Genomic DNA, 26,293 nt, shown 5'->3' on the forward strand with positions numbered 1-26,293 from the left:
GAGCACCTGCTCTGGGCCATATTTCGTTGGTTGCGTTGATGGTTTCTGGCTGGTGGCCAGGAGCGGTTCTCAACTCGGAGACATTGCGGGTTGGGGCCACCGCAAAGACCTTGAAATTGATACACATTCATGATGATTCATTTAGGTGAAAGTTCTAAATATATAACAATTACTTAAAGAAAAATGAAACGTTTGTATACTAAACTAATAATTAAAATTTATCATTATAATCGTTCTATTTTATAATCTTATAAAAACCATCGATGGATGAAAATGGCTTGTTGAAACAAGCATTTCAGTTAAGTGTTTCTTTACATTCAAGGCTGGTAACTCAAACAACTTTAAGATACTTTTACCTTTGTATATTTAACGTTAGCTTCAAAACTTTAAAACTAAAAAAACATTACCAAACTTTTAGCATAAAAAGTAAAGGATGACCTACAAAAAAAGAAAACTTGAAAAACATACCAAACCTTCGGTGAACTTGAGTAATATTTGCTCAAGTAATTTGATGCAGGGACATATATCTTCGCAACCTTCAACTCTCCGAACCTTGATAATCCTTTGCCCACTTAAGACTAGCCAAGCCGAAGCTCATCCACTCGTAATTTAGCCAATAAATGAAGCAACAAATACTAATTAGCGCCAACAGCATCCGCCTGGCCGTGGTCTTAGCAGTGAAACAGGGCCAAAACCAATGTGTAAATGGCCAAGCAACAGTGGTACAAATGTAAATACGAACTTCGGAGTGAATGAGAGCCATCAGGAGAGAGCAAGAGCTCCGAATGCCGGCCCGCCCCATTTGGTCGACCCACGCAACCATATACCCCGTAAGCCCCCCAAATCCCGTAGCTCCTGCGAATGTATCCAATAGTTTCTGGTACCAACCGGGCGACTTTCCTGGGCGCCCACGCAGACCAGCAGGTGACGCTGATTCGACGATGTCCTCGGAGCGTTGGCGTTGCACTCAAATGCGAAAAGCGGCAGTAAAAAGCTTTTCCGAGGGCGGATAATAAACAAAAATACGGCTCAATTTTCCCGACATCTGGTATTAGGCGTTCCTGGTTGAATCACTTAATTAAATGAGTCTTCTAAATGTAGCTTTCCTAAATAAATAAATAAATGGAAACATAAAACTAACTGAAGATATGGCTTGTTTTTTGTATTTGAATTTGGCTTTAAATGTAGTAATATACATGTTGTAGTTAGCTATTGAAATTGAATAAGATAATATCCATTGATAATATATTACATCCTAACCAGGCGGCTGTTTGAGACACCTTAAGACTTCACCCAATGTCAAGAAAGTTTTCACAAACACCACCTACATAAGTGGAGGCGTAGGTGTCCACTCAATGGGTTCCTTAATCAACCAATCAAGCCAAGACAAACAAACAGGGGAAAATGCAAAAGCCAAAGGACAAGTGCAATTTCCTAATCAACAAGAATGCCGCATTCGGGAAAATTGTTTACGCAAGCCAACGGACCAGACACATCACTTAGTGTCCAAGCATCACTCCATTTATCACTTTGTTTGCCAAAGGACACGAGGAGCTGCTCCCATGACATTTTCAAATGGGCTCATCACACGACGCATTTGTTAGTTTAATAATTTATTCGAGTGGATCTGGATGTGGATCCGGTATGATTCATATGTGGCGTCGCAGAAAGGACATAACACGCAGCTTGGCCAGATTCATCTGCACGCTGTCCGTCACCCGGATGCTGGCCAAATCCTCGACGTGCGAGTAGCCTGTGGCACGTGGCACGAAACTAAGCGGGGTCTTTCAATCATTTGGCAAGGACTCACCCGTCAGGACTATAGCCTGGTCGCCCTTTTGCTGGCCCAGAGCACTCCACGGATCCAGTTCGCCATGCGTGAAGATTACCTGAGCATAACGCTCGCTCTGATTGAACCCGAATCCGTCGAATTTGCTATTCGTCTGCTCAACGCCCTGGGCCAATTGCTGGGCAGTCTGTTCCGCTCCAAACGCATCCTGGCAAAGTTGTTCGAAGTAGCCCAGGGGCACCTGATTGGCAAAGGCTTGGGACGCAGATGATTTGGATTTTGTAGTTGTGTACCAGCCAAACTCATTGCAGGTTTGATAAAACCAGGCGCGAGCTGAAAAACGCACTGTTTTAATACCAGTATACCATATAATTTCCTGCGGTTTTGCTTACTTACTTTCCGAACTTTGAACTGAATCCTCGGTGAAAAGTTCTAGCATGGATGAGTAGCCAAAGTCCTGGCAATCACTGGAGCGCCTTCCTTCCGAATAGAGTAGTTTTAAGAATTCTATGAATGCCAGCTCATCACTGGAATCTAGGCTCATCAAAGTCTCACAAAGCCGGGGTATATAAGCACTTCAAAGTGTTAACAATTAAAATATATATAAATATGGTAATAGGTACCAATATATAGTATAAGTATATTTTATCTCACTTACCTATAACTTTGCACCACTAAAGCAAAATAGTTTCCCAGTCCATTGAAGAAAGCTGCCCTATCCAAAGGATTCTTGGGACTATAACCCTCGCAGCCATTAAGATTATAGAGCAGCTCCTGAATTTCATCGCCATCAAATAGCTTTGCCAAGAATTTGAAACCCTTTTCGATACGCAAAGAGCAGTTTTTGCCATAGCTCAATTGTATTGATTTGCCGACTACTTCCATGTATTCTAAAAATTAAATATAAAAGATGGTCTCTGTAAAAAATCCAGCTTACCAAAAAAATCCGCTTTCGCCAATAATGGTGCACTGGAGGCCCAGCTGGCAGCTATTAAATCCGGATACAGTTGAGTCATCCAGGTCACCAAGCTGCCCGAATAAGAGCCGCCAACCAAAATAACTTTGGAGTCCTCCATTTCGGGGCCATTAGACTTTTGGTGGCGTATGAAGTGAGCCAAGTCAGCCAATGATTGATGAAGACTCAGTTGCTTAAGGTTATTCAATTGGTATCTCTCATGGCTATGGATTTAAATATGTGTAATATATTAAGGTATTCCCTTTATTGATTTCATTCTAACTTACCCAAAAGGTAAACTCAGTCCATAGTAGCGGTGCTCGGTGTAGAAAAGCATTCCCGAGTTTTCCACTGCCATGTCGTGGGTTAATCCAGTGCTTAATAATCCTGGACTGATGGTCCATTCACCTCCCACGAATATGTAAATGGGTCCTTGGGGCTTGAAATGCTTGGCGTTACGATAATAACGCTAAAAAAAAACTTTGTTTTTTCATATTCAAAATAATTGTGTGATAAAACGATACCATTTTCCAGGTTCTATTGTTGTTCTTATCGAAATGATCCACTTTCTGGTCCAACCAAAGTTCCTCGACAGAAGCCAACTCGTTTTTTGAACATATTCCTAATACTGGTTCGTGATTAAGCAACTCCACATTTCTTCTATAAGGATTAAATGTAGCCAAAAAACTGGGCAGACAAAAAATTAATTGCACTGAAAAATTGAGCCACTTCATGTTGATTAACCGGTGTTAAAATGAACAGAAATAAGTAGTGCAAACTTTTTATATGAGCAGCATACCCCTATGAAAAACAGTCATGCATATTTAAATGATATATGGAATTCACAGACCAAGGTTAATGCAAAATATTGTTGCAACAGCAGATAAAACTTATTCAGAATAAAGAGGACTGTAAACGTGATATGCATTTATGACATACAGTTTTCTACATTTCTTCGCCTAAAGATTTTGATTTTATATCCAGCTACGGTTTTATTCAAAAAGCTTTAAAATTTTTACTACTTTTGCTTTTCTAAATCGTCTAGCTTAGACAACTTTATACGGCTCAAAGCCGCTTCCAGCCACCACCTCGTATACGCAACGTCGCTGCAGATAAACACACACCCACTCAAATAACAAGCAGCTGAAAAGTAAGAGGCGACACTAACAAAAAAAAGTTAAAAATACAACAATATTTTTATAGCGCTGACGCGGAAAAGGAAGGGAAACATAAAAATGTAAGCAGCTGCGCGAACAAGCAACAGGAGAATGCACAAAATGTGTAATTGGCATATTACTCATACGCCCCATATCCAGGACAATGGCGCGCGACGAGAGAGGAGCAATCCCGCCGTGTCATCGCTTGTCCTGTGCATTCGCAGCGAAAGGATTGCGGAAACGAAAGTCGAAGGGGATAAATGGAAAATTCCTTGGTGCATTATTTGTGCATATTTTTCGATCTCTGTAGAAGGAGGTGTAGGTGTGAATAAATTGAGAAAAAAAAATTATAAATAAAACAGCTTTAAATTATTTCAAATCTTTTAATTACGGTTCTAAAACAGAACTTATATATATATATATATATAACTTAATATATCTACCTAATTAATTGTTTAATGTGCACTTTACTAAAGCGCACTGCAATAAATGCCTATTGTTTGTACATGGTATACGAAATATTCCAGGATACCAACACCGTACACTTGGGGCCTCTTAACAACAATGGGGTGCGCTATGAAAAGTTATTATTATTGTGGCTCTTTGTCGTTGTTGTTATTCTTGGTATACTTTCTGCCCGGAAAAAAGTGCAAATTGGTTAAATCGAGCAATTGATGTTGAGCCTCTTATTTACTCAGCTGATTTTCCACACCGGGGTAAAGCGTGATGACGGAGCAAAGGATTATTCACCATGAGAACAATCCACGGAGCGGAAAAATGTACCAGAAGCTGTCTTCCCAATATCATCAGCATATAAATAACATTTTACATACGTGCATGGCAGCATTCCACATGTGCTCAAAAGCCGCAATTCCATTCGCCAACCAAAAAGATTTCTCTTTTATGAATATTTATTAAAAAATCCGTTTTTGAAAAATATTTCGATGACAAAAAAGGACTTTGAGTTTGCTCTTTGAGCCAGAGGAGAGCAGTTATGTGTGTTTAAAACATTAACATTATTTTAAAATGAACTTTCTTATAAAATAGCTAATTAAATATATCCAAAACTGCTAATATAAGCATTGAGATACATGTACTGAGGGCCTTAAACACCGTATAAGCAAGATCTGCAAGATCATTAAACAGGCAATTTAACATGAAGACGATTCAGGTGCGTATTTCCCCTCAAAAGGACCTCTTCTTTGTCCACACTGTAAAGCTTTCGTCTGCGAGCATGCGCTTGGAAAAAGGACTCAAGTCGAGTGGTACTCACAGCGAATCCTGCCAGTGAGCCTTTCTCTCTGCTTTCCACTGCTCCCAAGTAACGTCCTTTATGAATGGCCTCCTGTTGCTCGAGACATAACAGGTGGCAAGGCTGGGAGAGATAGCTTTAATGGAGCTGTTGATTGCTCACCGAAACTGGAGCCCCACGGTGGAGGTGGAGGTTCAAACCCGAGGCATATCGATGGGGCTGTGGCTTTGGAACCACTGCCAGCTTTCGGACACCTTGACACTGTGACACACTAGAAACATTTAAATACCTGCAAAAAACACACTATCTCAGGGATGTTGCCTTGAATGCTGTTTATGGTCCGATGTGTATTAGCTTCTAGGTACGGCAAGTGACTTTGTGCCCTGTTAGCTTATGTTCCGCCTTGTAAAGTGTAAAATGAACGGCTGATGTGCCCAGCATATGACATTTACTGCACATTAACTAATTAACTAGTATAAATTAAGTGGCGCAGTCATTTCAGAGCATAATATAATTAAAGGAGTCGAATAAGCGAAACAGCTTAACTGGGCATAAATAGATAGTGTCTCAATTTTATAACTAATACTTTGATAGAACCATTTATTGGCATGCCTATCCAATTCAAGCGGGCAGCCACTGTAAAGTTATCCTTCTTCCACTGGGACACTGGTTACCCGACAAACTTCGTCGACTTTTCGAATTCAGAATCATAATTTAATAAGAGTTCCAACCGGCGCTGGAGGAGGGGAGCAGTGCTGATGCTGGCGATTCTCCATGGTGGCTGCTTAATTAGCCGTGGGTGTTCTTCCAGTTGGCCAGAGCACTTTATTGAGTGCAGGGATGGGTCGATGGGTGCCAAAGTAACAATTAAAGTGATATCTGCTTTACAAAACTTGTGCAAACTACTAAGAGCGCACAAGAATTTTATTTTTAAAATATGGCATTCATACAGAAAGAATATTCTAGGAGCACTCTGTTTTGGAATCGTTTGGAGGTAGTGGAGCCAAAATTTCTTGATTCTGTAGAATCCCAGGTGATTTCTTCTTTTTTCTTCTTGCCATCCTGTTGTTTTTTTTTTCCGTTTCGTTGATTAAGATTGTTGTTCTCGCCAATGACTTGATGAATTTTAAAATTTGGCTGGGGCTGCGGACCGTCTTTCTTTTTGATTCTGAACCGCATTTTGGTGAATTTGAGTAGGAATAGTTTTCCAATTTACTTTATGCACATTTGGCTTTTGAGTATTGTAGCTTGGGTGCTGAGCTTTCTGTGTGTTTGGACTACTCTGTTGATTTGAGTCCTGATTAGGCTGTTCATGTGTGATCTGTTGATCCTTTTTCGCTAAACGTCTTGGGCTCGCTCCATTTTGTTGCCCATTGTGTAGAATTCCCTCAACAGCAAAAGGTTTTGTTGTATAATAATGCGGAGGCTGTGGTCGACACCCTTTGTATCCCGGGCGCCTGTTGTCGCTCTGACTTTGAGAATGACCGTTTCCAAAAGCCCTAGGTCCTTGATGCAACCTATGGTTCCACTGATTGAGTTTCGGCGAATTCCGCGATTCGATGTGTTTCGGCGGAGTGTTTCGTAATGACATTTTACTTATTCCATCTATTACGTGCATCTGCTCACGCTCCTTATCTTTATTATGCCAGTGGTAAAGCAAGTGCGCCTTCAAGTCCGAAAGCGAGTCCGGGGCAAACTCGCATTGATTACACGCCAGAGGCCGCGAATAGAGCTCATCTACTAGAGATTTTGGCAGTCGGGAAAAGCAGTTCTCCTTCTCCAGCTGAGCGTACAGTTCTAAAAGATAGCAGATATAAATATTTCAAGTAGTTCTGAATAAATCAAGGAATAATTATCACAAATTTCTTTCATAAATCAAATCGGATTGGTTTGCATTGCTTACTTACTTTCGTAGGGAACAAATAGTTCGGTGGTGTACGAGTTCCAATTATTCTTGGTCTTCATACATGGTGATACGAAATCCTTGGAGATGACGTGCATGTGGAGCCTTTGCATGCTCGGTTTGGCATGGAATCCCACCTGGAAGTCCTCCCAATGAACTCCTTTTATTTTGACAGCCTCTTGCGCCAGATGATGAAGCTCCCTTAAGAGCGGCAGATGTGTCCGGTTAAGCTGAAAGACGTAAGTTTATTTTACAGGTTTGGAATAGTTTTTGCTGCGATTGACACTTACATGAAAAATACTGGGAATGTCGGTCCGTGGAAGGGCCAAATAGTGATGCTTCGCCTTGGGAAACTTGTCGGGCATAACTGAACCGATCTCCGAGGAGGTAATCAGGTAGTCGGTCCTCGCCATGTCTCTGATTAATCCGAATTGCCGAGACATGTCGAATTCTGGTGATTAAAGTAACTTTAAGTTTACTTGATTAAGTTAAAGTAACTTTACTCTTTACAATTTTTAATGACAACTATAACACGAAGAGCTGACATCTAGTTGTTGGCAATCATGGGGTATCATTACGAATATATTTTTATTTAGATAAAAATATAAGGATTATAAAAATAGGTTTTTAGTTTGCCAATGTATATATTTATATATATAATGATATAACATAAGCTAGATTTAGCATCTGCTGTTTTTATCGATGTCGCTCCTTAAATGCAATAACAATGCTAATTGGTTGTGTTAAAATGTTTAATTCTATGTAATTCGAAATCATAAACCTTTGGTTTAATGATTTTAGAGGCTTGGTATCACTTCTGAGGTCATGATTCACTACAAAATGCCAATTTGGGAACGATTTTTGTGGATCTAAAGTCTTTCTGGTAGTTACCAACTGCTTTTGGAAATTTGGAATTAGGAATTGTTTCAATAGGAAAAATGATCCTAAGATGATGAATTTGTTGGCTGGGCTTGGACTGCATTCTGGCGGTTCTGTGGATTGAATATCTTACTTAGATTCCATTTCGGTCTAGCTCCCTGTTGCTGACCTGGCGGCCCAGCTTGACCGGCGCTGACTGATGCAGCATTCGGAAATTGCTGACGCCCTGAATGGTACAGTGGATGAGACTGACGACATGCGTTGAATCCTGGAGCCCTGAATCTGTTGTGCTGTTGTTTATGCGGAAAGCGTGGACCAGTCCGAGAAGCCATTGGTCCACGTGGCCCAAAACGAGGCTGCGGCGGTTTCTGTGGTTGTCTATCAAAGTGCGGAGTGTTCCGGAACGGATGGTTGGGATTCTTCTGATTCATCATGTTCACAGGAGGCCCGTTAATGTATTTGTCGTAACCAGTCTGGGCCTGCTGCTGTTGCGGCGTTAAGGGCTCGCCTGGATTTTCATTGGGATACTGAGCGATAGCGGCAACGGGCTGAGTTTGAATAGGTTCTTCAGGCAGCAGCTCCGGTTTTGCCTCCGCCTCATCCAGTTTGGTCTCAGATATCATTTTCATTATTTTATCGACTTTATTCTTCTGATCGCGCTCGTCTTCCTTGAGCCGCCAGTGCTGATACAAGTGAGCTTTCAGATCCAGCAGCATATTAGTAACAAATTCGCACTGGTTGCATCGCAATGGCATCTTATCTCGCAACTTATTGTATGTCTCCTCCGAAATGGATTCAATGGATCCCTGAACACTGAGCATCAGGTACGCAATTTGAAAGGGCATGAATAGTTCCGTATTGAAACTATTCCAGTGACTTGTACGTTTCATGGCCATGGAATAGAAGTCGTTAGAAATAACATGGAGATTTAGACGATTCCAGAAGGTGTTGACTTTGAAACCGATGAGAAAATTACGCGACTCCAGGTGCTTCTGCTTCTCGATGATTTGATTCGCCAGATCCATCATGTGATCCAGCAAGGGCAGCTGTTCTTCGGTTAACTGATTATAGGGAAGGAGCATGAATAGTGAATTCAACCTTCTGCCACAAACCCACCTGAGTTATATCCCTGAACTCTTCCTTGGCCACCACCCTAAAGTGGTATTGCGATTTAGGGTAGTCCGCTTTAATGACAACCGCCCGGTCACTCTCGATAAGGAAGTTCCTCTTATCCTTTAGCTTGCGCTTCAGCTCATCTCGGATATATGCCAATTTATCCGCCTCCATTTCCTTTTTGTATCCGTGGAAATTCCCGAAATCAAAGCAATATGAAAGCAGCCCAGCTGACTCTTCTGCTTTCTGTGGGAATGAACTGGTTCCCTAGTCGGCGCTAGTGGTTCGCTGGCAAACTGACTTCGGATCTTGAAGGTGCCCCACCAGATGCCCCTTGAGTGATGGTAAATTTCTCGCTACAAACTCGCACTGATTACAAATGAGTGGCTTGGCCAGTAGCTCGTCTTTCAGTGATTTTGGGAGTCGCGAAATGCTATTCTCCTTCTCCAGCTGGTCGTAAAGCTCTGAAATATTAAATTACTAAAATATATTAAAATTCATAACGATTAGCTAATACTGCCACACTTTCTGTATGGAATGCTCACAAAAACCGCCGCGCAACCGCCGGCACATCTCTAATTGGCTAACTTTAGATCATTAAATTTATTTGCTTTTACAGCAGGAACAGGCCACATATAAAGCCTGTTCCAATAGCCTTACTTGTGTAGGGCACAAACAGCTCGGTGTTGAATGAGTTCCAATGCTTCTTGGTCTTCAAGCTTGTTGATACGAAGTCCCTGGAGATGACGTGCAGGTGGAGCCTTTGCATGCTAGGCTCCGCGTGGAATCCCACGTTGAAGTCCTGCCACTGGACTCCTTTCACTTCCACAACGTTCTTGGCCAGCAGATGCAGCTCCTCCAAGAGCGGCAGATGGCTACGGTTCAACTGAACGGAGTAAAGAAGTGTTGGAGATAGTAAACCTCTGGAGGCAGAGGCACAATCTTTGCTCACGTGAAAGATGCTGGGAATGTCGGCCAATGGCAGCACCAGGTAGTGGTGATGTGCCTTGGGAAACTTGTCGGCAATGACCACTGCGATTTCTGAGGAAATGATCAAACTTTCTGGTTTCAAGATTTCTTTGGCTAGTGCATTTGACCAGGACATAACAAACGCTTTTGCCTAATTTGCTTAGAATTGTAAGGGTATTCGCTACCGGAGTTCGAATTTTAATTCGATTCTCTTTTTTTTCAAAAGCAAATATTTTAGTTATTTAATTGGCAATTTGCCAGGAACTGCTTTCTTTTATTACTTTCAGAGTTCACAGTGCAGCACAGCTGGCAACATAAGCATCGATAACTATCGACGTCTCACGACTCTACATACTATTAAATCATCGGCTTCAACTGCAACAAACTGAAAACAAAACAAAACCTCTAACAGCTGGATGTTAGTGCTGGAAAACGTATATAGCTAGAGCTGCTTGTTACATTTTTTCACTGAAAATATGTTATTAAGTTAAAAAGCAGTGTAATATACAAGACTTGTTTCACGCATTTATGTATTTTAAAATGCGTAATGTTGTAAACTTATAAAATAACGATTTATTGGAAATTGAAATTATATTATATATGTGGTACCTAACCCACTGTCCGAATGGTGAAGAATACCGATATGAGGGTTACTCGCTGGTATTTTTTTGCCGATCCCGATGCGGTCATACTGTTGTTTACCTCTGTGCATGCCGCATAAATAGCAAAATTACGTGATAATTGTTTGTAAAAGCTGACTAAAATCGCTGCTGCCATGGAAGCCAAGTCCGTGCCGGCGCCCCAGCCACGCCCCCGTGCCATGGCTGAGCCGCTGCACATCCAGCGCTTGGAGGCGGCCCTCAACATGCGACCCTTCATGAATATGGCCAAAAGAAGCCTGCGGAAGCCACTGAGTAGCGACGAGGAAACGGACGACGAGCATGTGGTCAAGAGGGAACAGGATGTACAGGACTCTGACGACTCCTCCACCGTGGGCGTGGTCCGAATGAAGCAGTCCAGGAAGCGGAAGTGTCGTCTGTTGGCGAGCAAGGAAGGTAAGTTGGTATCTGGAGCAGCTTAGTACACCTCCTACACCTAATTACCCTTAACAGAGCGACAAAGTGTCAAAGCACAGCTTTATAACTTCAACGATCTGACTAGCGATCGGGAATGGCTATACGATCTCCTCTTGAGCGACACGGAAAGCGACGATCCCACTATCACGGAAGATGAGTATGTGCAGCAGCTGCTGAGGGAGCACGTTCGGGAACAGCGTCAGCGGAAGAACTACTACAAAAAGGCCGCGGTGAGTGATGCAGATGTGTCCAGTGGTTTGGCTTGCAGTTCATGTATAAACTGATGTTAATAAGGAGTGTGTTTAATCCCTTCCAGAATGCCCAGTATGCATACTATGGCAGCGGCTTGCTGTCCAACCACGACATCTTTGCCGAGCGTCAGCTGGCAACTGCAGGAGTGCGCAAGAGGCGTCGCCGCACCAAACAGGAAATACTTATGGCCCGTTTGGCTGAGGCACAATCTGGACCAAAACCACCCAAACAGAGAAGGAGAGGCCGTAAGAAGCGCGATAGCATGGGATCACCAGAATCCGGTGAGGTGCCTCCGTCAGAGCTGGGTAAATATACATTTGGTGACACGCTGCCAAACAATGACGACGACGACGAGGATGGTGGCGAGGTTGACTACAAAAGGGAACTGGCCAGCTTGGCATTGGATTACCCAGAGGAGGAAGAGATCGAGGAGGAGGTAGATGTGGAAGGCGGCACCGAGGGACAGGTGACAAAAGTTCGGCGAAAGCGAAAGAACCCAGCAGCTTTGGCCGCTCGTCGTCGGCGCATCTGGCAGATCATGTCCAAAAAGGAATCTGGCAGACTGCAACGCATCAAGAGTAATAATCACAAGGAAATGCTCGCCAATTGCAAAAGGGTGGCTGGCATGTGCGCTAAAGTGGTGCGACAGCGTGCTATCAATTCCCAGAGGATCATGAAGGAAACAGTGTGGCGTGCCAAGCGACTTGCCAGGGAAATGCTCGCCTATTGGAAGCGGTATGAGCGCGTGGAGCGGGATCAGCGGCGTAAGCAGGAGCGAGAGGCGGAGGAACAGAGAAAACAGGACGTAGAACTTATTGAGGTAAAACGTCAGCAGCGTAAGCTCAACTTCCTCATCACCCAAACCGAGCTGTATGCCCACTTCATGTCTAAGAAACTGGGCCAGGGCAGCGAAGAGGATCAGCTGCGCATTCTTAGCCAATTGGATGAGGAGACCAATGCCAGGTTGGCAGCTCAAGATGACTATGACGCAGGAGAGATGAAACTTTTGGCCCAGGAAAATGCCGAGGCAGCTATGCAAAGAGATCTGGACAAAACTAGGGCATTTGATGTCTTTGCTAAAAAGAAGGAAAAAGAAGAGGAGGAACAAGAGCAGGAAAGAGTAGAGGACATAAAACCAGAACCCCGTCCCGAAATGAAGGACCTACCCCAACCGAAAATGTTTAAGGGAACTCTGAAGGGCTACCAAATCAAGGGTATGACATGGCTCGCAAATATCTACGATCAGGGAATCAGTGGCATACTGGCAGATGAAATGGGCTTGGGAAAGACTGTCCAATCGATTGCTTTTCTTTGCCACATAGCCGAGCACTATGGAGTGTGGGGTCCCTTTCTAATAATCTCACCCGCCTCTACGCTTCACAATTGGCAACAAGAGATGTCCAGATTTGTGCCCGACTTTAAGGTGGTACCATATTGGGGTTCACCTGCCGAACGAAAGATCCTGCGCCAGTTTTGGGACCAAAAGCACTTACACACACGCGACGCCAGCTTTCATGTGGTAATTACTTCGTACCAGCTGGTGGTCAGTGATTACAAGTATTTCAACCGGATCAAGTGGCAGTATATGGTTTTAGATGAGGCACAGGCCATTAAAAGTGCCGCCTCGCAGCGTTGGAAGCTATTACTGGGCTTCAGCTGTCGTAATCGATTGCTACTCAGTGGCACACCCATCCAGAACAGCATGGCTGAGCTGTGGGCACTGCTGCACTTTATTATGCCAACGTTATTTGATTCCCACGATGAGTTCAACGAGTGGTTCTCCAAGGATATTGAATCGCATGCGGAGAACAAAACGGGTATTGATGAGAAACAAATTTCCAGACTCCACATGATCCTGAAACCCTTTATGTTGAGGCGGATAAAGAAGGATGTGGAGAACGAGCTGTCGGATAAAATTGAGATCATGGTGTATTGTCCGCTGACCATACGTCAGAAGTTACTATACAGGGCGCTGAAGCAGAAGATCCGCATTGAGGATCTCCTTCACCTGACCAGTGGTTCCACTACTACTGCGTCCTCCTCATCGGCATCGAATCTGATGAACCTGGTCATGCAATTCCGCAAGGTATGCAATCATCCTGAGCTTTTTGAAAGAAGGGACGCAAAGAGCCCGTTCTTCATGCGCTGTGCGGAGTATACTATTCCCAGATTGATTCACGAGGAAGGACTCATACACAGAATGCTGCCCAGTCGTAAGCACTTGCTCTATAACCGGTAAGTGGATAGGTTTTATACATTTTATCATATTTTAATTTTTAATCCTTGACTGCCCATCTGCAGGTTCAATATTTTCAAATCAGAATACATGCAAAGGTCTCTTTTTGAGGATGTGAGCGTGAATAGTTGCTTCGGATTTACCCGACTTTGCGATTTATCTGTGGGAGATATGGTAGAAGTAACTCTAAATGGACTGATAGATTTGTGAGTATTTTTATAACCCCTTATTGTATTAACAAGTGGTTAAATACTTACAATACTTACATTTGTTTTTCGACAGTCTTTTGCATTATCGAAGAGTTCTGGAGAAATACCCACTGCTGGCCTACCGTCGCTTTTGGTGGAAAAAGCAGCCGGACAGTAGATATCAACTGCTGGAACCGATGCTGGAAAACAAACTAGCTCTCGACTATATGCCACCAAACAGTGTCCTTAAGAACTTCATATTCACAGCAATGGTAAAATAAATAATAGCTATACATTTTTAGTCGAACAATTTATACAAAGATTTATGTTTAAAGACCGCCAACGAGAGCAGCGTTTACGCATTTGGCGATTACTTTACGTACAATATGCAGGAAACGATCGAACACCGTGTAATTCGGTCAAAGATTCTCAAGAAGAAAACGTCGCTAATCGAGGAGATGGAGGATGTGTCCAAGCAAAAGCTGGAAATCGAGTCTGTGGAGGTGCAAACCAAGTCGAATGCCAAAAGCGATGTTAAGGTGACGACGCTGCTGCTGCTACCAGAGTTTCCGCATCGCCCACGAAAGCCAAGAAAATACGTATGCGAACCCCTTTCCATGCCACGAATTCTTTACGATTTGGGACAGAAAGTTCAAGCTGTGCATAGATATTTATAGTAAGTTTCAAATGGCTTCATCAAAACCGATCCAGGTTTAAACTTTTTTTTATATCAATTTTAGCTGCGAGAGTCGATCTGCAGCCTGGTCCCAGATTCGGCACAATCAGTGTGAGAACAGCCAGGGCAGGGAGCTTGTCTCCAGTGGATTGGCCTTGTGCAAGCCTCATAGTGGCTGGTCCTCGATTGTGGTGCCCGACAAGGAAACCCTGATTACCGATGCCGGCAAGCTTTTTGTTCTGGACAATTTGCTTACTCGATTAAAGGCGAATGGACATCGAGTGCTCATATACTCGCAGATGACCAAGATGATTGACCTGCTCGAGGTAAGCTTATTAAACTGTAAACGCTCACTGTCACTTGAAACACTTGATAAAATTTCTAGGAGTACATGTGGCACCGCAAACATCGCTATATGCGCCTGGATGGCTCAAGCAAGATTTCCGCTCGTCGCGATATGGTTGCCGATTTTCAAACGAGAGCAGATATCTTTGTGTTCTTGCTCTCTACGAGAGCCGGAGGACTGGGAATTAATTTAACAGCCGCCGATACGGTGAGTTTATATTATACTTACATTTTCATTTACATCGATGTATAATACCAAATACTTTTTACTGCGCCTTTCAAAATGGTTTGTACCTTGTTTCGATTTCGTTTCATTTCATTTTTCTTGAAATCACATTGAGAATGGATATTAGTGCCTTTTAAAAACTTTTCACTCATACGCTCTCCGAAATTTCTATTGTATTAGTAAAATCCAATTCATTTCCAACAATAACTTTGAGTAGTCCAAATTTCAAGTTCATTTCAAATGCATAACAACAGCGGTTTAGAACCCATGGACAGGACCAAGACTACGAAACTTCCTCAGCTCAAGTCCAGCGTTACTCCCTACAGACCAAAGCCGACCCTAATCCATAGTGATTCCCCAAAACTAGAGAACGACAAGCGTAATGGGTTGGACTTGGAGCTGCTGGATAATCCAGAGATACCGAGCATAAAGCGAGTACGATGGGCCCCGATGTATGGGGAAAGGAGCCCGAGTAAGTCCGGCTTTTCCAGCGTTCCACTAAGCTCCAAAAAGGCTCAGTTTGATCAGGACACGGCAGATGAGTTAATACTGGCTAACGAGCTTCGATTGGCGGTGCATCGCGGGGGAGGATCCATCGATCCCGACAAGAACTACGAGCTGAAAGCTCGTCTGTCGCCCCTGCAGTTGCCATACAGTCGAGTGCAGCGAATTCTGAAGGAGTGCGAGTTGAGCGAGAGAAATCATCACACCTATTGTATACCCATGGACTATGGGCGGCAATTGGTTGCCATGGTTTGCAAGATCAGGACGGATAATCTTCCCGAACTGAAACTTCGCTTGGCCTCTTTACTGCGGCAAAACAAAGCGCGCTTCTTCAATCGACACTTATTCAACGAAACTGGCTTGATTGAGGCGACGTTGCAGAGCGTAACACCATTAAGCTTTGACGAATTCAATCAAACGTTGCGAACTGATGCTTTGTGGTGCAAAGCCACCGATAGCGCCATTATCGACCTGGCCAAAGGATCTGTTTTGTTCAAGTGTCGACCTCTGGACCTCCAAGAGGTCGAGTACAAACTCAGACAGTGCAACTACAAGATTGTACATAAGGAGGTGGGACACTGTCCAAACAAGCCGCTCGTCGAGTTAAATGATCGCCAAATGGCCCGCTATCAGGAGTTTCGTAAAAACCTTCTTCAAGATATAGATGTCGTAAAGATCTATGACAATGTGCGTGTCCAGTAGTTCAAATCAGTTCGGCAAAAATCACAAGTAATTTTAAATTATCAAAAGTGATTCCATAATACAAAACTCCTCATGACCCTCTAGAACTTTATTATCGTGTCAACTATTTGATTTATATAGTTTATAGTAAAGTTATCTTTCTTTTTGAAAGTGTATTTTGATCAGTACTCTATTCAAGTACGAAAAATAAGCACTCTATCATGAATGTTTTCACTAGACTTATATGAGTGCGAAATTATAATGGGGACTGCTTTGAGTAGGTACTCAAACGTCGAATATATATAAGCGGTCACTAGTGTGGAAAGTCTAATAAATTTTAAATATAGCACTATGACTTCTTCCAAAATGTTTTATATTTTTTCCTATGCAGGCTAAGCTCTTAGTTCTCTAAAATATAGTAATTGTTCCCCTTTCACTTGGTGATTTATAGACAGGTTTGGGACAATATTTTACACGTCAGTATAGAGAGAAATTCCTTTGCCATTGTCCCGATCTTGGTGGCGGAAAAACCCTGTGTGGCTCTTGTATTCATTTGCTAAACTACTTGTTCATGCACTGCGGCAATCGATGGTGAATCTTGAGCAAGGGGTGGTGACGGGTGGGTTTGCGGATGGCGATGGATATGGGGATGAGCTTGGAGTGAGTGGCGGCAGACCATGATTTACTCGTGTGATCTTTATCGCCGCGCAACAATGAGATCCACCAATTCGAGTCCAGCGACCACGTAGAAGAATTCTCAGCCGAAAAGGATACAATATCGAACAGAATCTGGCCATGTTTCTCCCCCAGCATTTCTTGTTCGATTTCAGTGGTTCTGGCCCGGAGTTCGTGTGATTCGTGTGAACATTTTCGCCCGGTTCCTAAATCATTTTGTCACCGGTTTTGATTTGTTATTTGCGCACCCTGGCCAAGAGTAATTTGGTTTCAGCTCCTACTCTTCAGTCACTTTATAGCCAGGTTCTCAGGCTCAGTTCTTTTCGCCCGATCGGCCTGCCGGTCTCACTTGCTCAGGTTTATATTTTGTGTTGACTAATTCGATGTTGGTATTTTAGCTGGCGGATCTTTGAAGCCGGCTTCAAAGACCTTTAATAAATAATCGTAGGATGGAAGATTTCTTCACGATGACTCAGAATTGTACATACTTCATGCCAATGTAGCACTTTAAACGTTTGATTTTTCTTGATTTATAAACCTAAACTTTCGTATGCATTGATAATTAACCAACGTGCTTAATGTGAAAATATAATACTTAACCAAGCTAAATTGAGGAATTTTACAACTTCCTGCAAAGCTAAAAAAAATCACATATTTCACATACCAAGCAATTTCCACAAGCCTTTGAATTATTGCAAGAATTTTCATTTATTTTTCGATATAATTTCTCAAACACCATTGGAAGGAGTGTGGCCCCTTCTACTCGTCTCCTTCCCTTTGAGGCCTTTCAACAAGAACAAAGGTATTTGCCGTTCATGTATTTGGCGCATTCCGGAATAATTTGACCAAAAACTCAACATTTTGGTATTTCATCGGCCTTTCGTTTGCCCTCCTTCCCCAATATTCCCAACCAAGCCCCAAATGCCCAAAAGAATGTCAAAGAGGAAGTAAGAACTGTACCAGTTACATTTTAAATGATACAAGACCCACGATTTAATTGTATTTTATGCTATTTATAACCAAATAGTATTGTTGAAAACAAGTTCACTTGGGACTTGTTAAATGGATCTGCCCGGGTCATTAGAATGCGTGACTCGATTCGGTTTCGACCAACAACAAGATTTATGACATTTTCTAAAGCAATGCAAAGTCTTTAAGTAGCCGGCTGTCCATCGATCTTGATATGCGCAACACGTTTCTGAATTTAGTGCAATTCATTGGGTGTAGGATCTCCGCTCTTCCTCCGCGGATCATCTTTCCCCACTTTTTTTTTGGGACCGTCTATGTCCGCGATAGACTGTCGGAGTGGTCACACCTCTACGAGCATTTTGATGGATTTGTGAGCTACATAAATTTACAGTCTTTATTGCATCATATTTGGAAATCTGTCGCAGCTGAGGGTATAATAAATTCGTTAAGCTTTTTTTAGAAACATAAAGCTTTAGGTCTACCCGTTTTGCGACTGTCCTTACTAAGCGATTTCAAGTTTGGGGATCTATTCTATGGCCACTCTGCAAACTACTTGCATTTTCAGAGAATAACCCACTCAACTTATTTGTTAATTGTGCAGAGGACAAGTGGGTGCTTCAGATTAGAATCTCACCTGAACAATTAAGTGTAGTTATAAGGTCAAATATATAGGTTTTCTTATAAATGATTACTGATAAGTTTAAGCAATTTGAAAAAAGATTTGTTTCTTTGGTTGCAATTTGGAATTAATGATAGAAAAACTATAAATTTTATATGTTTAATATTCGGTTTATTAGGTCCAATCACTGGTGTTTATATAGTTATACATTTAAAACAAAAAAACTGATAACATCTTCTATACTAATTAAAATCGTCGTTCGAGAGATTAGTCCTCCAGCCATTGGGCCACGAGCTTGATCAGCTTTTTCTTGGAGGCCACCAGTTCGGCACTATCGCTGGCACTGATCGATCCAGTATCGGGACAATGGGAGGCGTACGGGATAATGGTGGCTCCCTGGGCAACTCCAGCACCCACCTTGCTCCAACCGTCAAGAGCTCCCTGCACAAAGTAGATGTTGGTGGCGTTAACGTTTAGGCCGCCGAAGTCATCGTTGGTTGCGCGGATATTAGCGTGGATGCCAGCCGAGTCGTACTTCGATCCAAAGACGCCCTCACAGGTGTCCTCATAGAGAGTGGCCGGAAAAGTGGATCCAAAGGGTTGGCTTCTGCTGCCGGAAGACTGGAACCATCCGAACTCGCTGCAGGTCTGGAAAATCCAGGGCAAGTCACCTTAAAGATTCAAAAGAGGTTTCAGCAAAGATATATGATGCTAAAGGCAAGTAGCACTTACTATCCTGGTAGTTCTCCTTCGACCATTCGTAGTAGCCAACAGCTCCCTTGAAGGTCGTGCTAAGGCAAGCTCCGGAATGCTCATTGATTTTCCAATTAATAAACTTGGACAAAGCAACGGAATCATCGTCACTGAACTCTCGCAGAATCGAGCAGTAGGTGGGTATATCATATTTCTCTGGTCTATGGGTAAATAATAAATTGTTAGTATATCCTTTGGATTATTTCATATGACCTACTTTTGGTACTGAGCAATGCCAGCAAAAATGTTCGCTATGGTGCTGAAGATCTGCCAACGGTCCTGTTCGCTGTTTACATTAAAGTTGGAGCACAGGTTCAATTCCTTCACTGCCTGAGTGCCGTTTCCAATCTCAAAGAGATTCTCATAGTACGAGGTGGCGTTATCGATCAAATCATAGCAATATTGTCCTCCAAGGGTGGCGTACGACTCGCCGACCACCTTCATGTAGTCCTTAAAGTTCACCTTAGCCAGGAGCGGAGCAGACGAGGCCCAGCTGCCCCTAATGATTTCCGGATAGAGCTTCCTGATCCAGGTGGCCATGGTGGCCGAGTAGGAGCAGCCAGAGACCACAACCTTGGAGTCCTTGTACTTGTCCTCCTGCTTCAGCGTGGCAATCACGTTAATCACATCAGCCAGGGCCTGATCCACGCTCTGGTATTTGGCCAAGTTCTCAGTGGACAGAGGACTAAAGGGAGCAGTTGTATTACTTTAGCTGCACGGAACTTAGTAATGGTGTCTTAACTCACGTTATAGGGATACTCTGTCCAAAGAAGCGATGTTCAGTGTAGAGAAGGGAACCGTTGTGCTGCTTAGCAATGTCCTTCCACAGTCCAGAGGTAATTCCACTGGGATCGATAGCCCACTCGCCGCCCAAGTAGATAAAGATGGGAGAGCCATCAACGAAGTACTTGTTGTTGATATAGATTCGCTAAGAAACAGGAAGACGTTAGTGAAGCGTACCATACTTAGTATAAAGCTAATCCTTACATCCTGCCAGGTGGCGTTGTTGCTATCATCGAAGTTGTCTAGTTTTTGGGTGATCCAGCGCTCCTCCACCTTGGCCCTGGTCTTCATTGGTTCAACTGGAGGACCTCGGTGCAGTTCTCTCAGAGATTTGACGAACGCATTCGCCTCCGGTTTCTGTTCACCCAGACTAGCTGCTGCAGTCAGAGGTGCAAGTAGGGCGAGCACTACTAGGGTATACTTCATATTGCTGGATAGTTCACAAGTTTGCGAATGATTTGCCTTCATCGGTGGCCGACTATTTATTGGAAATTATTCGCTACTGGCAGTCCCATTAACCTTAGATAGGGCCTTTGGGCGCTTAATTGCAAAGCAAACAAAAATCGGAAATATATTACACTGATAAAGTCGAGGGTTCTTTGTTCGTATCATGTCTTGCATCACGTTTATGGATCTAGGTTCATTAGAATGCGTTTCGTCTGCGCAAAGACAAAGAATATTGTCTCTGATTGTATTTATTTAAAGCCTATTTATATAACCATGTTCAAATTTTATATAAAGGTTCTCTTAATTTAAACCATAAATTATTTTCTAGCAATGTTTATATAACACATTTTAAGGGATTCACTTAAAATTAAAAAAAAAAGCGAGCAAGTGGAGTATTATGTTTAAATTTTGAGGTACACCATTTGACTAAATTCCTTGGTGAATAACCTAGATACCCATCTTTATATATTAGACTTATACTCTCCTTTGCGTTACTTTTGGCTTTGAAATTTAAATGAAACTCCAATTAACAAGCCAAATATCCACTTATTAATCGTTGTGAAATATGTTCTCTAACTTATTTTTGTAACTAGCTTACTTAATAGTATAAAAGTGTAGTTTGTTAAATAGTTTACTTGTACACGTGCCCTGCAATCTTCCACTCTTGGCAATTTAATCCTATATAAGCAAAAGTGACAATTTATTGGTCATTGTTTTGTTACCAAATGTTTACTTTTTTAGGTGCCTTGGTCAATAAGCTAAGATCTTAAAATGATGTAAGAAAAAGGAATCAATTTCATTCCCTATCATTTTTATGTAAGTGCAAGCAAAGGAGTTACGTTATACGTTATAGCTTCATCATAAAAGTAAACTAATAGTTAAACTTAGTAGGCAATTAATGTAGGTAATAAAATATAATACGCTAGTAACTACTGATGCATATATATGTTATATTTTGTTTGTATATATATATGATATATATACAAATATGTGTATAAATGTATATTGATGCAAACAAATTCTTTTGTAAGGTTGGAAAATAATTAGTGTTATGATTAAAACACCAAAATATCTACAATATAAATATCTATTTCGAATACTTATTCTATGGAAATTAAAATTTTTTTTCAGTTCTATTATTTTGTTTTTGACGCAGCTTTAATAGCATAACCTTCGGCGCATTACAAAAAATTGTGATAACCTTTGAATAAAATCACATTTTTATTCGAATTTTTGGTAAATAACTTTAAATTATCTGGAACATATAACGTTCAAAAACAAGTATAAACTAGTGTCTTAAATAAAAACGATGGAAGTATATGCCATATTTTCTTCATAGTTTATTTAGGCCAAAGATACATTTTGAAGAATTGAAAGAGGTTTGGTAAACGTTTCAAAACGATTATGTTTAGAAAATCAAAACAAAACTCTTAAGGATTTTTTAATACTTGTAATAAATATCAAATAGTGGCCAACGCTAGCCAACAAATCTAGGCCAACCACTGCCGAACCAATTCAGCAAGTTTCTCCTTAGAGGCCCGCATTTCGACGGAATCTGTGGACTTGATCGATCCGAAGTCGGCGCAATGCGATGCGTTGGCGATGAGCGTGGCTCCCTGCTCCACTCCATGACCCATCGGGTTCCAGGGATCCAGGGCGCCGTGGGTCATGTAGATATTATCCACGCCGGGCTCCATGCCGCCGAAGTATTCGTTGGTACTGGCTGCATTGTTGTTGATCTGTTCATTTCCGTATTGCGAACTGAAGACATCACCGCACAGATTGATGTAAAGGGTGGCAGGGAACTTGGTGCCAAAAGGTTGATTCCTGGAGCCAGAGCTCTGGTACCAGCCATACTCATTGCAGGTCTGATAGTACCAAGGACGACCTGTAGATTTGGCAAGTATTTAAGAGAGCTTTCTTTGATCAGTATTGAATCGGTCACTTACTGGCGTCAAAGTGGTCCACTCCCCAGAGATAGTACTCAACACTGCCTTCGTACCTGGCATCGATGCAGTTGCCCATTCCCCAGGCCCAGTACACAAAGTTTGCAATGGCCGTGGCATCATCATTGAAGCTCAGAAGGTAGTCACAGTAGTACTCAATGTCGCCGGTACTGAAATATTAGTTTCAATTTTTCGATCCGGATTCTAGCAATACAAAACCCTACCCTTGGTATTGAGCGACTCCGGCGAAAATATTCGAGATACTAGAGAACAGGGTCCACAAGTCCAGGTCGTTCTGATCATCGAAGCTGTTGCACAGGCGCAGCATGGCTCTAGCTTCAGCTCCGCGTTTGTTGGCGAACATGGATTCCAGCTCGGCAATCCCGTTCTCAATCCTATCATAGCACTTCTGGCCGCCCAACTGAAGGAAGGCCTGGCCCACCACCTCCTTGTATTCGGTGAAGTCAACCTTGGCCAAAAGGGGAGCACTGGAGGCCCAGCCACCGACAATCAAATCGGGATACAGACGCTTGAACCAAACCACCATGGTGGCCGAGTAGGAACCGCCAGCCAGAATCACCTTGGAGTTGGCCAGCTGGGGGTTCTCCGCCTTGAAGGTCTCAATGAAAACGGCCACATCGGCCAAGGCCTGCTTAACATCCAAGTACTTGAGATCATCGGTTGACATGGTTCTAAGAAAGTATGAATTACTCAGAGCTAATGAATGAATGCTCATTGATTACTCACGATGTTGGTACACTTTGACCATAGTAACGATGTTCAGTGTAGACGAGAACACCCTTGTGTTCCTGGGCCATATCATACCAGTGACCAGCGCTTACCATGCTCTCCTCAATCTCCCATTCGCCTCCCAGGTAAATGAAAATGGGACTTCCCTCAGTTTGAAACTCATCATTGAGCAAATAACGCTGAAATATGTGAAATGGCACGTGTTCAAGCTCTGGGTGTTATCTTATTTTTGTGTAACTAAGAATAATGTGTCGAGCTTATGGAAATTTTTATGGGCAATATAGATCTCCTCCTTCGGAATATACATACCATCTTATAGGTTTGCGTGTTGCTCGCGTCAAAGTTATCCAGTTTCTGGGTGATCCATTTCTCCTGGACATTGGCACGCTTGGTCATCACCTGGTGTGGTGGACCGCGGTTTAAATTCTTCAGAGTCTTGACCAAAAGAGGCACATCTTTAATCTTCGGAATGTCCAGGGAGTGGACAAGTCCTATGACCAACACCACAAAAAGGCAGACCAAACGCAGAGCAGCCATTTTCACAAATGAAGCAACTAACGGGTCCGATTATGGTTTTAAAGCTCACGGTGTCACATTCTAAAGTAATTTCCTACCACGATAAGGATTGTAAATTAATTAGTTGATAAGTGACCAGCGACATGATATGATAGCTTCCCAAGTTGCGATTACAGTTTCGCGTTCGCTGTCCATCATAAATCGCTCGGAACTTTGGATTAGTCGGAAATTCCAATTTATTGTCGGCAAATCAAAATCACAGCCGTGACATTATTACCTAATCTATGAGATTTGCCGATCTTTAGATTTTGTTTATAAATCAAAGCTTTTATAATTTATTACTGTTCAGCCAGTTTACGGGATTCGTTGACATACAGTTTTATTTAGATAAAGCCCTAAACATTATTAAATTTTAAAACGAAGATGTTTATCGGTTTGTTTATAAGTAAAATCCGCAGAATTTTTTTTTTGGTTTTCCATTCGGTGCGACCTTATCTACGATTATTTAACCCATTCGCGGACCAGTTCGGCTATACGTTCTTTGGAAGCTCTCATTTCAGCAGTGTCACTCGAGCTGATCGAATTGAAGTCCTTGCAGTGGGCATGCTCTATAAAGTCACAGAAAAAGTAAAGTAAATTCGATTATGTAGTCCCATCTAATCACCTGGAATAATAGTGGCCTGAGTTTCGTCCTGAATTCCCATCGCCCTCCAGGGATCCAATTGCCCATGGGTGAGGTAGACGTTTTCCACATTAGGAGACAATCCACCAAAGAACTGATTGGTGATGCTCACTTGGTTGCTAATGAACTCGTTGCTGTACTCTGAGCCATATAAATCGGCACACATGGTGGTATAATAGGTAACAGGGAATTGGGTGCCAAATGGCTGGGCTCTAGAACCAGATGTCTGATACCAACCATACTCATTGCAGGTCTGGAAGATCCACTGACGCACTGAAGTTATTCAGAAGCAGCTATTGAATATTTAGCTTTTTAGACCTGTCAACTGCGAACTTACTAATGTTGCCATTGTAATTAGTGTCCAGGAGCAATGCAGTAATTGCATCATAACTAAGGTCGTGGCACTTGCCACCGCTCTCCTCAAATACATCCAACAAATATCCAGCAACGCCAATAAGATCATTCGAACCGGCCATTATCTTCTCGCAAACGCCCTCAATTTGGCCAGCACTGGAAGTGGAATATTAGTTTGTTATCTAACCCAAATACCGTTCCGGCTATTATACAAACTTGTGAGTCTGCACCACGCCCGCAAAAATATCGGAAATCTCGCTGAACAAAGTCCAAACATCCAGATCGCTGTAGACATCAAAGGGTTCGCACAACTTGAGCAGGGCCTTGACCTCTGCACCTCGTTTGGTGGCTATCATAGTCTCCATCTCGGCAATGCCGTTTTCAATTCGCTTGTAGCAGGCAGATCCACCCATTTGTTCGATGGATTGGCCAGTGACTTCCTTGTACTCTGTTGAATATATGATTTATATTTTATGCCACCAAAGGGCCGTTGCAACTGCCAAACTCACCCACAAAGTTGACCTTGGCAAGGAGCGGAGCACTGGAAGCCCAACCTCCAGCCACCAGATCGGGATAGAGCTTCTTGAACCAGGTGACCATTGTGGCGGAGTAGGAACCTCCAACAATAATGACCTTGGACTCGGACAGACCTTCATGGTTTTGCTTGATGGTGTTAATGAAATGAGCCAGATCGGCCAGGGACTGATTCACACTCAGGTATTTGATGTTTTCATTCGATAGATCACTTTAAAGGTATGGAAAATAGTTTCTTTAGAAGCACCCGATTGTTTTCAGAATCACTTACGGCAAGGGCTTGCTTTGGCCATAGTAGCGATGCTCTGTGTAGGCCAAAAGAGCATTGTGCTCCTTGGCCATGTCGTATAGATGACCACCGGTTATCCTGCCCGATGAGATCTCCCATTCTCCGCCAAGATAAATAAAAAGTGGTGCTCCAGACTTGTACAGTGCATCGTTGAGCATATAGCGCTGAAAGAGATTAATACAATCATTGTACATGTCCAAGAAAACCTCTTAAATAAGAATCAATCTAAATTATGCAATATACCATTTGCCATGTGCGGGTTTCTGCGGCGTCGAAATGATCCAGTTTCTGTTCAATCCAAAGGGTTTGAACTACATCAGCTCGATTCTGAATGGTTGGCAGTGGTGGCTCCTCGTGGATCCTTTTGAAAGTCCTCTCGAATATGCTACCATGGGTTTGGCCCAGGGCCAAAAGAGCCAAAGAAATGCCTAGCCAAAGTTTCATCGCCGAGCTTTAAAGTAGGACTGATCAACGTTTAGCAGCTTATGCGCCAACTAATTCCATTGCCTTAGCTAAAAAGGCAAATCTTATCGCCAACGCAGTATTTAATTAGTGGTTTTTAAGCCAGTAAATAATATTGTCAACTGGGCCAAATAGATTGTTGGCATTTTGTGCTCCAACGACATGCGGCGTCTTATCGAGTACAATGGTATTCGCGTCGACTGTTTCGATTATCAATCATTGGGTTTCACTCACTCAATTTGAAGGTACTTGAAATGTGGGTAATAGAGTTAACCGATAAGGGTTATACAAGGTGTAGTACAATTACTAACTA

The 26,293-nt window shown here is 42.6% G+C and overlaps 8 protein-coding genes across 8 annotated transcripts in view; 2 read left to right on the forward strand and 6 right to left on the reverse strand.

The window, feature by feature from the left end:
• Nucleotides 1-1,246: 1,246 nt before the first annotated feature.
• Nucleotides 1,247-5,882, reverse strand: LOC6727451 (putative serine protease K12H4.7). The gene is made up of 7 exons (XM_016175578.3): nt 3,269-5,882; nt 3,032-3,213; nt 2,727-2,968; nt 2,448-2,679; nt 2,186-2,364; nt 1,811-2,122; nt 1,247-1,753 (listed from the first exon to the last, which is right to left on the reverse strand). The coding sequence occupies exons 1-7, from the start codon at nt 3,476-3,478 to the stop codon at nt 1,650-1,652; spliced, it is 1,461 nt and encodes a 486-aa protein (XP_016034051.1). The 5' UTR covers nt 3,479-5,882; the 3' UTR covers nt 1,247-1,649.
• A 149-nt stretch (nt 5,883-6,031) lies between these two features.
• On the reverse strand, nt 6,032-7,523 carry LOC120285052 (aprataxin-like protein). The gene is made up of 3 exons (XM_039295633.2): nt 7,347-7,523; nt 7,061-7,286; nt 6,032-6,950 (listed from the first exon to the last, which is right to left on the reverse strand). The coding sequence occupies exons 1-3, from the start codon at nt 7,497-7,499 to the stop codon at nt 6,280-6,282; spliced, it is 1,050 nt and encodes a 349-aa protein (XP_039151567.1). The 5' UTR covers nt 7,500-7,523; the 3' UTR covers nt 6,032-6,279.
• Nucleotides 7,524-7,539: 16 nt separating this feature from the next.
• On the reverse strand, nt 7,540-10,364 carry LOC6727453 (aprataxin-like protein). The gene is given in 4 exon segments (XM_016175577.3): nt 7,540-8,996; nt 9,052-9,512; nt 9,709-9,934; nt 10,001-10,364. Coding segments are annotated over 4 exon segments (1,836 nt in total). The 5' UTR covers nt 10,154-10,364; the 3' UTR covers nt 7,540-8,000.
• Nucleotides 10,365-10,655: 291 nt separating this feature from the next.
• The window catches only part of LOC6727454 (chromatin-remodeling ATPase INO80), a 35,522-nt gene continuing 19,884 nt past the window's right edge, over nt 10,656-26,293 (forward strand). The window contains exons 1-8 of the mRNA XM_016176413.3: nt 10,656-11,072; nt 11,130-11,323; nt 11,410-13,580; nt 13,647-13,787; nt 13,864-14,041; nt 14,105-14,445; nt 14,510-14,771; nt 14,831-14,998. Coding sequence (XP_016034053.2) covers nt 10,793-11,072; nt 11,130-11,323; nt 11,410-13,580; nt 13,647-13,787; nt 13,864-14,041; nt 14,105-14,445; nt 14,510-14,771; nt 14,831-14,998 — 3,735 coding nt within the window. The 5' untranslated portion in view covers nt 10,656-10,792. The remainder of the gene's footprint in view (nt 11,073-11,129; nt 11,324-11,409; nt 13,581-13,646; nt 13,788-13,863; nt 14,042-14,104; nt 14,446-14,509; nt 14,772-14,830; nt 14,999-26,293) is intronic.
• Nucleotides 15,122-16,377, forward strand: LOC6727455. Its single transcript, XM_002102799.4, has one exon. The coding sequence runs from the start codon at nt 15,257-15,259 to the stop codon at nt 16,220-16,222; it is 966 nt and encodes a 321-aa protein (XP_002102835.1). The 5' UTR covers nt 15,122-15,256; the 3' UTR covers nt 16,223-16,377.
• Nucleotides 18,669-20,463, reverse strand: LOC6727457 (putative serine protease K12H4.7). Its single transcript, XM_016175576.3, has 5 exons — nt 20,205-20,463; nt 19,964-20,145; nt 19,435-19,902; nt 19,197-19,378; nt 18,669-19,135 (listed from the first exon to the last, which is right to left on the reverse strand). Exons 1-5 carry the CDS (start codon nt 20,424-20,426, stop codon nt 18,732-18,734), a joined length of 1,458 nt encoding a protein of 485 aa, XP_016034054.1. The 5' UTR covers nt 20,427-20,463; the 3' UTR covers nt 18,669-18,731.
• LOC6727458 (putative serine protease K12H4.7) lies at nt 21,801-23,718 on the reverse strand. The gene is made up of 5 exons (XM_039295631.2): nt 23,453-23,718; nt 23,141-23,322; nt 22,618-23,085; nt 22,397-22,563; nt 21,801-22,335 (listed from the first exon to the last, which is right to left on the reverse strand). The coding sequence occupies exons 1-5, from the start codon at nt 23,678-23,680 to the stop codon at nt 21,938-21,940; spliced, it is 1,443 nt and encodes a 480-aa protein (XP_039151565.1). The 5' UTR covers nt 23,681-23,718; the 3' UTR covers nt 21,801-21,937.
• Nucleotides 24,094-26,066, reverse strand: LOC6727460 (putative serine protease K12H4.7). The gene is made up of 7 exons (XM_016175574.3): nt 25,762-26,066; nt 25,501-25,682; nt 25,205-25,440; nt 24,912-25,143; nt 24,679-24,851; nt 24,324-24,614; nt 24,094-24,267 (listed from the first exon to the last, which is right to left on the reverse strand). The coding sequence occupies exons 1-7, from the start codon at nt 25,960-25,962 to the stop codon at nt 24,161-24,163; spliced, it is 1,422 nt and encodes a 473-aa protein (XP_016034056.1). The 5' UTR covers nt 25,963-26,066; the 3' UTR covers nt 24,094-24,160.

The sequence above is a fragment of the Drosophila simulans genome, chromosome 3R (genome assembly GCF_016746395.2).
Source record: "Drosophila simulans strain w501 chromosome 3R, Prin_Dsim_3.1, whole genome shotgun sequence".
NCBI classification, from domain to species: domain Eukaryota; kingdom Metazoa; phylum Arthropoda; class Insecta; order Diptera; family Drosophilidae; genus Drosophila; species Drosophila simulans.

What these genes read in the sequence shown, in the direction of transcription:
- LOC6727451 (XM_016175578.3), bottom strand. Translation starts at nt 3,478, where the DNA reads ATGAAGTGGCTCAATTTTTCAGTGCAATTAATTTTTTGTCTGCCCAGT. An exon ending in TTAGTGGTGCAAAGTTATAG is followed by an intron (nt 2,365 to 2,447) that starts GTAAGTGAGATA and finishes AACACTTTGAAG; the next exon opens with TGCTTATATACCCCGGCTTT. An exon ending in TTCAGTTCAAAGTTCGGAAA is followed by an intron (nt 2,123 to 2,185) that starts GTAAGTAAGCAA and finishes TGCGTTTTTCAG; the next exon opens with CTCGCGCCTGGTTTTATCAA.
- LOC120285052 (XM_039295633.2), bottom strand. Translation starts at nt 7,499, where the DNA reads ATGTCTCGGCAATTCGGATTAATCAGAGACATGGCGAGGACCGACTAC. An exon ending in ACATTCCCAGTATTTTTCAT is followed by an intron (nt 7,287 to 7,346) that starts GTAAGTGTCAAT and finishes TACGTCTTTCAG; the next exon opens with CTTAACCGGACACATCTGCC. An exon ending in ACTATTTGTTCCCTACGAAA is followed by an intron (nt 6,951 to 7,060) that starts GTAAGTAAGCAA and finishes GCTATCTTTTAG; the next exon opens with AACTGTACGCTCAGCTGGAG.
- LOC6727455 (XM_002102799.4), top strand. Translation starts at nt 15,257, where the DNA reads ATGCATAACAACAGCGGTTTAGAACCCATGGACAGGACCAAGACTACG.
- LOC6727457 (XM_016175576.3), bottom strand. Translation starts at nt 20,426, where the DNA reads ATGAAGTATACCCTAGTAGTGCTCGCCCTACTTGCACCTCTGACTGCA. An exon ending in ACAACGCCACCTGGCAGGAT is followed by an intron (nt 20,146 to 20,204) that starts GTAAGGATTAGC and finishes CCTGTTTCTTAG; the next exon opens with CGAATCTATATCAACAACAA. An exon ending in GGACAGAGTATCCCTATAAC is followed by an intron (nt 19,903 to 19,963) that starts GTGAGTTAAGAC and finishes TGCTCCCTTTAG; the next exon opens with TCCTCTGTCCACTGAGAACT.
- LOC6727458 (XM_039295631.2), bottom strand. Translation starts at nt 23,680, where the DNA reads ATGGCTGCTCTGCGTTTGGTCTGCCTTTTTGTGGTGTTGGTCATAGGA. An exon ending in GGTCAAAGTGTACCAACATC is followed by an intron (nt 23,086 to 23,140) that starts GTGAGTAATCAA and finishes ATACTTTCTTAG; the next exon opens with AACCATGTCAACCGATGATC. An exon ending in GGAGTCGCTCAATACCAAGG is followed by an intron (nt 22,564 to 22,617) that starts GTAGGGTTTTGT and finishes CTAATATTTCAG; the next exon opens with TACCGGCGACATTGAGTACT.
- LOC6727460 (XM_016175574.3), bottom strand. Translation starts at nt 25,962, where the DNA reads ATGAAACTTTGGCTAGGCATTTCTTTGGCTCTTTTGGCCCTGGGCCAA. An exon ending in GGCGTGGTGCAGACTCACAA is followed by an intron (nt 24,852 to 24,911) that starts GTTTGTATAATA and finishes TTCCACTTCCAG; the next exon opens with TGCTGGCCAAATTGAGGGCG. An exon ending in TAATTACAATGGCAACATTA is followed by an intron (nt 24,615 to 24,678) that starts GTAAGTTCGCAG and finishes GAATAACTTCAG; the next exon opens with TGCGTCAGTGGATCTTCCAG.